This window comes from Eutrigla gurnardus, assembly GCF_963514095.1.
Source record: "Eutrigla gurnardus genome assembly, chromosome: 21".
Taxonomy (NCBI): Eukaryota; Metazoa; Chordata; class Actinopteri; order Perciformes; family Triglidae; genus Eutrigla; species Eutrigla gurnardus.
In genome coordinates this window covers 6,303,388-6,315,745 of record NC_139932.1, presented here as the reverse complement: position 1 = coordinate 6,315,745, position 12,358 = coordinate 6,303,388, and the positions used below count along the sequence as shown (strand labels likewise).

General features: G+C 43.6%; 1 protein-coding gene across 2 annotated transcripts in view; it reads right to left on the bottom strand.

The window, feature by feature from the left end:
- Positions 1–359: 359 nt before the first annotated feature.
- The window catches only part of sfmbt2 (Scm like with four mbt domains 2), a 48,325-nt gene continuing 36,326 nt past the window's right edge, over positions 360–12,358 (bottom strand). For both annotated transcript variants that reach the window (XM_084038874.1, XM_084038875.1), the window contains 7 exons: positions 9,549–9,688; positions 9,017–9,126; positions 7,314–7,489; positions 6,986–7,155; positions 2,247–2,510; positions 1,950–2,072; positions 360–1,348 (listed from right to left, as the gene is read on the bottom strand). In XM_084038874.1, the coding sequence (XP_083895000.1) occupies positions 1,208–1,348; positions 1,950–2,072; positions 2,247–2,510; positions 6,986–7,155; positions 7,314–7,489; positions 9,017–9,126; positions 9,549–9,688 (1,124 nt within the window). In that variant the 3' untranslated portion in view covers positions 360–1,207. The remainder of the gene's footprint in view (positions 1,349–1,949; positions 2,073–2,246; positions 2,511–6,985; positions 7,156–7,313; positions 7,490–9,016; positions 9,127–9,548; positions 9,689–12,358) is intronic.

Below are 12,358 nucleotides of genomic sequence, written 5' to 3'. Positions count from 1 at the left end.
CTCATTTCCATATTTAAACATTAGATTTCAGAAAACTTGTAATACTAAAACGTATTGTCTTAATGTGAGTAATCAGCTGGGGAAGTGTCATGGTGATATAATAGTTAAATTATTCTCTCCATTACAAGCATTGTCACTACATTTAAACTTCCAGGGAGTATTTTTGGTGGTTTTACTACTTCCAAATACTTCTTCTGCCACTATTGTTGCCTCTTCAGAAATGTTTTCCAAATATAATCAGGGGCCATTTTTGCTTTGGTGATCCTCAAACTGTATCTGTTGTCACAATCGTTCAGCTTCTGTAGTTCTGGTCGTAGTCGGTGCTCTTATTGTGAAGGAAAGCTCATATCAAACGTAACAAAAAATCAATAGAAATTTATTTTCTTACTTATCAAAAATATCTGCAACACATTTGCATAGATGGACACAAAATAGCTTACATGATTGTTTCATGTGAGTGTAACAATGAGAAGTGAGCGACACAAAGTACTTCAGAAGGCGTTATCTTCCCAAACACCTCGTTCTGCCTCCAGCAACACAACGTGACGTGGAAATCTAATAAACACAGATCCTGCTTCTGTTTGGGAAATCCATTCAGGGTTTGTTTCAACAGTTCATGTCGATATTATTATATAACTGATCAATTATTTTCTCTAAATCCAAATACATCACTCCTTATAAATAAGGATAACAATAAATATTTCATATATATTACGTCTTGGTTTGTTAAATACTTTCAAATATACTTTTTTTCTTCTCCAGAACCAAATCATGTCACACAAACAGGGGAAAAATCTTCATGGTCAATCATCATTTGTAACTTAAATGCTATAATGCTCCTCTTATCACGAATGAAATGGAAAAGTAAGAAATAAACACAGATGTCTTGAGAACCTCAGCTTCTCATGGTGACTTCTTCACAGGTCGGTGAAACACTCGGATCCACTCCGATGCGTCGTGTTCTGCCGAGTCGGCAGCCTGGACGTTTCTTTCCTCGGTGCTGCGTCACATTTTCTCCACCAGAAATGAGTCCTTCAACATCTGGTAGGGAAAACCTTCTGCTTTACCAATGCAGCCGCTCCAGAGAATGTCTGTTCCTCGTGCACGGAAATCCTCCGCATCGTCAGAACCCGATCCAACACTCTGCTGCTGCAGCACCACGACATCGTCTTCCACTGACCAGGCGGTCGCTGTCACTACTTCTTGTTCAGTTGGCAAACTGTTTGTAAAAGGCCACCTTGACGCGCTCGATCTGGTGACACAGTTTGATGGCGGGGCCGAGCTTCAGGTCCATACACTCCTGCACGGTGGGCAGAGTGAGCAGCAGCAGGGCCTGGCCGTCGATGTCCTGTTCAACACACACAGAGGCTTCAGAGCTTTTTACTCGAATGTCTTCAACTGGCCGACATCCCCTCAGCATTTCACTGTTTTACCTCCGTTCTTACACGGATTGTTTCAAGAGAAAGATGGGTTTTTTTTTAATCTTGCACATCCAAACAGATACTACTGTTCAAGTAATTAGAATACAGGAGGGGGAAATGCAAAGTAGTCTCTAAATAAGTAAAGAAACTAATGTGTTTTAAAAACAATCGTCACCCAGATATTTTCTTGCATTATTGATTTTCTTTTAGTCTTTTTTCAGAGTTTTTTACATTTTCTGTTAAACAAAACATTTTGAATGTAGGAGGGAAAAAATTTGAAAAGTAAAACATTTTTTTTTAAATACAATTGTTACCCAGATTTCCTTGCATTATTCATTTTCTTATCTTGTTTTTTTTTTTAAATAATCAACTGAGTTTTTAAAATTTTCCTTTCAACAATGGAAAACGTGCAAACTGACCTCTAAACAAGTAAAAAACTAAACAAATGTGAGTTTTGAGATCAACTAGATCCCACATTTTTTTTTTTTTAGCTAAATAAATGGTGTAATAAATGGTTGCTGTGTGTACCTGCTCCTGGAAGATGGTGGCGAGGGACGCACAGTCAGTAGAGTTGATAAATTCAACCACTTCATCGACGCTCCACTCTAGAGGATTTCTGTCCAAAACCAGCTGACCCTCCTCTTCCTCCACCTGACACACACACACACACACACACACACACACACACACACACACACACACACACACACACACACACACACACACACACACACACACACACACGAATACTTTTTATCTGATCGTGTCACTAAACCGACACTTGCAGTTCTAACCACTGAGGGCTGAGCCTCCACCAGTCTGCACCTGCATGTCTTGTCCTTTGGGCGGCTGGTACTTGTTGTTCTGGCTGCAGGCCGACAGCGAGCGAGTCGACCTCCGGCGGCCCTCGGGGGCCTCCTGGCTGCCCGTGGTGCTGCTGGTGCTGAAGGCCCTGCGTAGCGTGGCGGCCCGGCGAGGGCGGCTGCTGGTCACCTCCACCGAGGAGGCGTCGGTGTGGTCCTCGCGAGGCTCCGAGCTGGTGCCTTCGCTGCCCGACTGCATCGCCATCTCCTCATCCTCGTCACTGTCCTGAGGGAGGAAGAGGCTCAAGAGTCAGACGGGGGAGGGGCAGTCTGTGGTTGGCGTCAGACCTCCCACTACATGTTCGCTGTTGCTCTGGAAATCACTAAATATTAAATATTTCAAAAGAGAAAGACAGAACAAGTCCACTAATTGAAGCTTTTTATTCATACTTTACTTATTTATTTTTTCCTTATTCCCTCAGCATTTTATCACTTTACCACCAAGTGTTTCAAGGGAAAGATGTTTTTTTTTATCTCTTTTAAATCTCGTCTTCCAAAAATGTTGTCATTAATACTGCAAAAAGATTCTCCAATTAATAGAAGTGCATCAAAGTAATTAGAATAAATAAGGGGGAAAAGTTTGTATGTAGTTTAAAAAAAAAAAACACGTTTCAGATATGATTTTTACCCAGATGTTTGCATTGTTGATTTTCTTTTTAATGACTTAGGACTCACTTTAAATCAATTTCAGTGCTACTGAAACTCTTTGCCGTGTTTAATGTACCTCAGTTGTTCTGAGCTATTTGAATATCACCATCTGTGCAGAAGAAAATGTATCTTTCATTTTAGATATAATGTCATCAAATATAGCGATGCCACAGTATTTCTGTTGTGTACATTTAAGATCTACTTTCACATCAGGAGATGCACATATTTAGACACTGTTCAGTATTTTAAATCATCATTGCAGCATTACAGGACGTAGCCGATCAGATGCTACCAATGTTTAGGAATCATTCAAACTGTCATTTTGAGGAGAAACAGCGCAGACTTAACCATTTTAGCCAGTTGGTATAAAAAACTGAATCAGATATATATATATATATTAGGGCTGTCAAAAGATTGATTTTTTTAATCGCGATTAATCGCATTTTGTCCATAGTTAACTCGCGATTAATCGCAAATTAATCGCATTTTTTGGCACATTTTTTTTTCTTCTTCTAAATGTACCTTAATGTATTTTTTTCATATTCTTAATACTTTTGACAACATAAGGGCAAATATACTTGATTTATGAAAATGTTTATTTAACACTTCAAATATCCCCTTACCAAAACATGGGATCAAAACAGGGTTATAAGAATATATCACAAACAATTAAAGTGAACATGTCACAGGAGATAGTGTAACAGGAGATAAGTAAAGTTAGGATATAAGTGCATTGGCTTGCAAGTGATATCTCAGACTGGACGTGCTTCTATGGTAGCTCATTTCATACCCACAGTACGCGCAGATGACTTTGGTCTTATCGACTGAACCATCTGGCAGTCTTTTGAAGGTGAATTTGCCGTTCACAAATCGATTTTAAACGCGTGTGGACGCGCCGCTTCCCAGTATTGCACGCTTGGTGGGCTGCCACTAGAGGATGATTGACAGGCGCTCTCCTTTAAACAACAACTTTTTGCGAGCGTTCGCGAGCGTTCCCGAGGCGGCGAGTCGAGCCCGGCGCCTCTGATTAGCATAAAGTAGATTCGACTTTACTTTAGGCAAATGAGGAGCGGCCAACTCGCGCGCCGTCTCTCGACATTCGCCGCAACACCACCAGAATGCATTGCACGGCTTTTCACATAGACAATGAATGGGACGCGGGGAAACACCGCTGCCTGTGGACACGCACCTTCCCTCTGGATCAAGACTACAGGTGCCACCGACGGCCATAAATCATACAATGAGCGTTTTTTTTTTTTTTAAATACCGAGCGTTAATCGCGCGTTAAAAAAATTAACGGCGTTAAGAGGATGTTGCGTTAACGCGTTATTAACGTCAAAATGCGATTAATCGCGATTAAAAAAATCAATCTTTTGACAGCCCTAATATATATATATATATATATATTTATGTTTCTGCAATATTTGCTCTAAACTAGTTGATAGAATGTTTGGCAACCAGCTTCCAGCTCCACTGGTGCCTCGTCGGTGTGGCAGACTGATATCTGAGAGGGCAGGAACAGAAACCGGACTCATCCTAAGTTCCCCAAAGTGACGTAAGACGTGACTCATGTCCTCCTCAAGTTTCCACTTCGGGCAAGAACTCAGAGTTGGTATAGTTTGCTACCAGGTGTTGTGTTCCAAGCACAGACTTGTTAAACTCTACTACATGTACAACACATTCAGGTTGTTTAGTACTAAATATATAAATGGAAACGTGTTTTTGGTTCTTAAATATTAGTCAGTGTTGTAGTATTTGATCTCGGTCTCGATACGCTCTGGTCCTGGACTTTGGTTTAGAATGGCCTTGATTACAATACTGAATGTCAGAATTTGAGCTGTAGTTCTTAAATATGAAATTTGTCAGACTTGTTTTATATTTAAAATCCCATCAAACCAAAACTCTGTTGCTATTGCAGCTCTGGATATGAAATAATGAATTGATTAGTTTCCTGGAAGAAAACTGACTAATACTTTAAGTTATGTTTCAAGCAAAAATACAAAACATTACCTCATTCTGGCATCTCAATTGTGGGGCGTTTTTTCTGCTTTTTATATTATGTTATATTATGTATCAGACACACTTGTTACATCTAACCGTGCCACCACCTGCTCCCTCGACCCGATCCCCTCCTCTCTTCTCCAAGACATCACACACGACATCTTGCCATTCCTCACCACCCTGATCAACTCCTCCCTCACCTCAGGTGTCATTCCAGCGGATTTTAAGACAGCTACCGTGAAGCCTCTCCTTAAAAAACCCACCCTAGACGCTACTGACATCCAAAGCTACAGACCTGTATCTCTTCTATCATTCCTCCACACAAATCGCACCTTTCAGGTCACATGGAATGGCTCTATGTCCAAACCCTGTTCTCTGGACACGGTGTCCCTCAAGGCTCAGTATTAGGACCGCTTCTGTTCTAACTATACACCAGATCACTAGGTTCTGTTATCACATCGCATGGATTCTCCTACCATTGCTACGCAGATGACACCCAGCTGTTCCTCTCTTTTCCCCCGTCCTCTGACACTCACATTGCAACTCGCATCTCGGACTGTCTGGCTGACATCTCTGTCTGGACAACTGCACATCACCTCAAGCTTAACCTGAATAAAACCGAACTCTTCATCCCAGGGAAAGTCTGCCCTCGCATGGACCTGTTGGTCACTGTCGAGGGCATCACAGTATTACCTTCCTCAACTGCGAGGAACCTGGGTGTAATCCTCGATGACCAACTATCCAGCACCCCCAACATCACTACTGTGGCCCGATCCTGCAGATTTGCCCTCTACAATATCCGCAGGATTCGGACCTTCCTCACAAAGGATGCAACGCAACTCCTGGTCCAAGCACTGGTCATCTCCCGCCTTGACTACTGCAACTCTCTCCTGGCCGGACTCCCGGCCTCTGCGATTAAACCATTGCAGTGTATCCAGAACGCTGCAGCACGCCTTATCTTCAATCTACCCAAATTCTCCCATGTGACCCCCCTCCTCCGTGACCTCCACTGGCTCCCTGTTGCAGCACGCATCCAATTCAAGACGATGACACTGGCCTTCAGGGCCATCAATGGAACGGCACCTGTCTACCTTCAAACACTGGTCAAACCTCATGCCCCGAAGCGAGCACTTCGCTCCTCTACTTCAGCTGGCCGGCTGGTACCACCATCGCTGAAATCAAACAAATGTCGCTCAGCAAAGTCCAGACTCTTCTCTGTTCTGGCGCCTCAGTGGTGGAACGAACTCCCGACCAATATCAGGACAGCAGAGTTATTTGCCATCTTCCAAAAAAGGCTCAAGACTCACCTGTTCAGACTTCACCTCTACTCTACATAGCATGACCCACTAACACCCCCCCCCCCCAAAAAAAAAACCTTACCTAGCACTCTGATCATAACACTGTTGCTCTTGAAGTACTACTTTACTCAGATGAGGACCTAACACTTGTTCTATTTTTAGCTCTTACTTTATCGGCAATGATACGTTGTGGTTTCCTTGTTTCCTTCTTTTGACAAATGTACTTATTGTAAGTCGCTTTGGACAAAAGCGTCTGCTAAATGACCTAAATGTAAATGTAATGTTTTGGACTGTTGTTCGGACAAAATAGTAAGTGCACAATTACTATTACTAAAATCAATTAATCTGCAGAATTGATTTCTAATAATTTCAGCTCTACAAACCAGAAACATGTTCTACACTCAACAGTAAGTTGAGAAAATAAGCATTTGTACAGCCCTACTCAGCTCTATCACTTTGTTTATCTGGGTGTCACCAGTCCGACCAGTAAACACGCCACATTTTAGTAGTAAAACATAAAAAACACCCACAGAACAATAACTCCTTGCAGAGTAAAGATCAAAATTAAAGCACATATTCAAAACCAGGGCCTTTCATTGGGGTAAATTAAGAGTGAGTAAGCGTACACTTCCTGTCACATGTCGGGATGTTTATATTTATTCCCTATTTGATGGTGAGTGGACACCATCCGCCTGTTGCTGAGCACAAGCTGCTGTTACCACACCAGGGAGGAAGAGTGAAGCTGTGATCTAACCTGCGGTGAGCCGGCGGGAGTGTAGTCCACAGCTGACGAGCGTCTCTTCTTCTGCACAAAGATAGCTTTCCTCTTCTTCCTGCGGCGCGTGGGCTTGGCCAGGTCACCCTCCGCTGCCTCCTCTCCCCCCGGCGGCTTGGACAGCTTCCTCTTCTTCCCATAGTAATAGGCTGCGGACGCAGCAGATGTTTAAAACAATACATCCCCCCAAAACAAACCCTAGCTACTCACCAGAGGCAATTATACGCCGCTGCTGCGTCAACAAGCTCTGATTTGGGGTTGTCTTCATAGCTGCGGTGCAGGAAGTGATGCGTTTAATTACACTCACTGTATTTGGTTTTGGTCTGGACGGAGCAGTTCTCCTGGCACTTGTCGGTGACGATGACGGGGCTGAAGAGGTTCGAGCAGCACTGCAGCTTCACGCACACCTTGCGGCAGAAGTCTGGGATCTGGTCTGCGAGGCGGACTATACGGATGGTGGAGCGATAGGTTTTCCCTTTATATCTGGGCGGGGAGAGAGGGCGAGCAAGGGGAGGGATGTCATGACATTGTCAGCCAGCGTTCACACTTTTATTCACGAGAACGGTGCTTAATGAAAACTGTGATCCATCACAGCACTCGGCGACGATGAGTGATGATCGCCCGCGCGGTTATGATGTGAAAGTGGGCTGTTTGGCTGAATTCTGATGGTGTGCTGGATGAGGATTATGCAGCAGAGCGGAGCGTGACGCAGGGTCGATCCCGCAATCTCCCATCTAATGGCGAAGGTTAGGAAGGCTGAGCTGATTTGTTGGCAGCGCTCAAGGACAAATCTGACCTGCAGTCTGATGCCACTGACTTCTTAAAAATTCAAACGGACACAGATTAAAGCAGAGATTATATATATTATATATATATTATATTATATATATATATAATATATATATATATATATGGACTAAAGCCTTAATAAGGTTTTAAATTTCACTCATAAACTCAATAAAGTAAAATAAAAGAAGAGAACAAAAGTGATAAATCTCTCCTGGTAATGCTGGTTACTGTAGAAAACCCAAACCAATGAACATTGATACATTTTCAAGGGAGGAGGCTCAGAATGGGCCTGGAACAGATCCAGTAGATCATAAATAGATAATTAAATCCAAACAGAGAGAGAGAGCAGCATGATGCCTCGACTAACGAGCAGCGATGTTCGTGCTGCAGCCAATGATCATTTTCTTTATTGATTCATCTGTCACTTGTTTATTTTTCAATAAGCTGATTAACTATTTAGTTCATAAAATGTCAGAAAATTGGAGAATAAAGTTGTCAAATTCATTTGTCTACAGTGATGTACAAATAGTAACAAACACTTTTGAGAGGCTGAACACAGCAAATGTTTGCTGGATAAACAACTTAATAGATCAACATTATTGTTAGCCATTCGTGTTGTGTTCATCTAATACATGTCGTAAGAATCAATAGAACGTGGGACTATCGCCATGACAACAGCGCTGTTAAAGTCCCCCTAAGTGACCCTTGTCTCCGGGCAGCAAACGCCCCAGAAAAGTAACTCCTTCGTCGAGTTGTCAAGCCCCGACACAGGTGACTCACCAGAACCTTCCACTGGCCAAGTCTTTCCCGTTTCAGCCCGAAAAAACAAAACAAAGAACGGGGCCGTTTTTGATTAGAAAACACAAAGCACGCAGCCTGAAGCTGTGGAATAATTTAGCTCTGTGCAGCCAGCAGAGGAAGAAAATGCAGACCTCACACAAACCACTGCAGTAACCGAAAAATAACACTAAATTCAACAGACGGGGGGAGGGGGGGGCAGAAAGAAGAAAAACACCAGGCTCTTCTCTGAGGCCTGCTGCTCATTCTGGGGGAAAATGTTGTCATAATCGGATTTGTTATGATTTATAAGTCAAAAAGGCATGTGAGTGTACGGCTGCGTTGCCTCTGAAAATGACCAGAACTAGAAAACGACCCGAGAGAATCTGTTCCATCCCGTCTGTGAACGCTCCCCTGCACCTCTGTGTGTTTTGGGCTCCTCACTTGGCTTTGAGGGTCTCCTCTTGGCAGTCCCAGCTCGGATCCTCCAGCTCCTGCAGCTCCTTCAGGACTCGCCCGGGCTTGTAGGCGGCGTTGATCAGCATGCTCAGCAGCTGGAGGCAAAAAGAGTGCAGATTAAATAAAAAACAAAGAAACTCCTGCTTCAACTGAACAAATGTCGGGGAAGAATCGGAGGAACTGAACGAACACGAAGGAGGAAAAACGCAGATCACAAACGGACGAGGACTCTGACATTTTTGTACGCTCGCACGCCTGCAGAAAGGTCTCTGGAGAAATTAAGGGGCTGCTTTGCTATGCGGTCGCGGCGGTGTTTATGTGTAAACACACTTGACTGACAGCTCCTCACATTAAGATGAAGGCGCTGCTGGGAAACTGCAGGTGGCTAACAAGACATCGCTGTCTCACCCTCCGTCTTTCACCTCCTCTCCCCCCTTTCAGCCTCCGTCGGCCCTCCCCTCCCTTTGAAAGTGTTCAACTCTTTGATTAAACCTGCTCCTCGCAGGCTTCCCCCCACCTCTTTGAGGACCAGCGTGCATTTCCCCGGCCCGACGGCCTGCGGCAGCTCGGCGATGCGTCCCTTGTTGAGGTAGGGTCCTGAGAAGCAGCGGTGGTTGACAAAGATCTTGGAGCAGCAGTATCTGCCGTTGGCTGAGCCTGAGACGAGGAAGCATAAACAGGAATAGTTAGCCAACATACACACACAAAACAAACAAGGAAGTAAATAAGTCTGATGCCAGCTCGTCACGAAACAAATCTTTCTGGGGGAATTAATCATCGCCACATTGAGTCATCTAAATAAAAGAAGCAGCGTCGGAGAATAAAATGAAACAAACCGTCAGTTCTTTGGACTGAAGAGTTAGTGTCCGCTCTAATGTGTGCTCGTCCCCGAGATACTGCAGTAAATCCACATTTCAGTCAAACACAGACTGGCTGCTACACTATTATATCAACATATATATATATATATATATATATATATGGTGAGACAAGCACCAGACTATAAAGGCAGGATTTTAAAAGTAGAAGCATAATCAAAGTGTTGATTCTAATCTGGGAAGAATATGCAGCATATGTTTGAGTGATCGATGTGCCTCGGTTGTATTTCACGCTGTTCGTTTGAGATCTGATCGCTCCGACTCACGTCCAGAGGGGTATTCCATCAAACTCGCTAAGTGCAAAGCCGGGCTAATTTCGATAAGCCTTGCTACCTTTAGCGAGAGTTGCGTTCCATCAACGTGACTTGAGGCACTCTCCGCTAAGTAACCATGGGAATTTATCCGACCAAACTAGCCTGCTCCGGGGCAGGCTAAACATCAGGCTTACTTTAGCGGGGGTTTCAGAGAAGTCCGTCTGTCGGAAACAACTGTACCAGCAGAAGGTTCCGCCAAGCCTACTCCTCGTGATTCACGTGAAAGACCAAAAATGACCAAAATTACATATATCAAGCACAAACAAATCAAGCGTAGCGTTAGTTCCGGCAGGCCACGACGTCAAGCTCTAACAGCTTAGCCGTCAGTACAGATCAGCTGATGGCTCAGCTGACTCTGCGCATCCGCTCCCTATTGGTAAATTGCATTCAGAGCGGGGTATTTAAACTACTCCTGCCCGACCCTCCGTCCTGCTCCTCTGATAGCACTTCGCAACCCACCTCCACCCCAGCTCCTCCTGTCATTGTATTCATGTTGGCTGCTCTGCTCTGGGGTTTCTTTGCTGCTGCGCTCCCTGCTTATGCCGTTCATGATGGCTCATGAAGGGCAGGAAGGTGCTCTTCCTGCCTCAGGCTTTCCACGCAAGCGCGTGGAAGAGCAGGGAGTCCCAGAACAGTACCATACCGCCAAATAAAACTGTGCAAGAAATAAAGATTATTTTTGACAAAGTGGTCCTGACTGAACTATATTTTCATCAAACGTCTAAGAATACACGCTTGCAATTAAAAAAATATGAATAAATCGTTTATTTTGTTTAAGAACGACTGGCCATATCATTGTCTAAAGCCACTAGTTGGATGAGTGGTGATGCACCTGCCCTTGAATGTGGGCATCGCAGGCTCACATCCCGGCGAGGACATCTCATGTGTGTTTTGTTGTTGTTTTTTTTGCCTGTATAATTGTCTTTTTAATAAATTAATTAGACCAACATTTTACCTTAACTATGATAAATATGTCATACATTTCCCCAGAACCCAAATATAACTTGCAAAAACATGATAGGCATAAAGATGTTATTATTAATAGCATGATATAGATCCCAATGACAAAGGCATTGCTGCATGCAATTGTCAGCCACATAAATTCCTTTCAGGTGAGTTCATTAATAGGTTCATTGAATTGTTGAGATTAATGAGTTGGTCAATGTAGATGCATTTACTAGGCCTATCTAAAAAAAAAGAGAGAGAGAGAGAGAGAGAGAGAGAGAGAGAGAGAGAGAGAGAGAACGCATGAATGGAAAGAGTTCCGGACAAAGAAAGAAGTTTATCAAACTTCCATAGTCGGGAATTGAACCGTGTCCGGCTGCATGCAAAGCCGGCACGTTACCTCTACGCTATCGTCACGTTCGAGAATTTGTAGTCAGAGTTATATTAGAACATGTTACTCTTAACGGTACTTCCGTATTTAATCGTTCGGCAATTCTTGCCCAAGCAGCCTCGCGATTTTTATTTATCACTACAGTATTCCCTTTATTGGTTATGATGGGTTTGTACTCCTCATACAGTTCCATCAATATTTTTTGCGCTGGTCTTTTCTGCCATTTTCTCGATGATTCGACATTCCTGGTTCTGGTCTGGCTTCATATCCCGTGAACGGCGTAACACAAGACAACGTTAGCCTGGCTTGAATTAGCCTCAACAAGGCGCGGCTGACATGCGTTAATGGAACGGGTTTAGCCGCAAGTGGAAGTTGGCGTTAGTTCTAACCAGGCTTAACCAGGTAAGCGCCGCTTTAATTAGCGAGTTTGGTGGAATACCCCTCTGGTGAATGTCATGCCTAGAACACTAAATAACAATAACTAAATATGCAACAATCACAGTTGGTCGTAAAAAAAAAAACTGTTGATCTGCTCCTTTAGGATTATGGGGGGTGTGGTTTGATCAGATTGACAGAAAGACATTTGTATTCCATTTTAACAACTGAAACCGGCATGAAGAGCGCAAAGAAAACCAGCAAATACACACATCCCTCATGTGAAACAACAAGAAGTTTGGTGACTTTGGCAGGACGGTGTGTTCATGGAGGAGGCCGTCACTCAGAGTAACGGTGCACACACTGATGTTATGCATCTTACTTGTTATTGTTCTCGTGTATTCTTGTATATCACTAGTTTGAG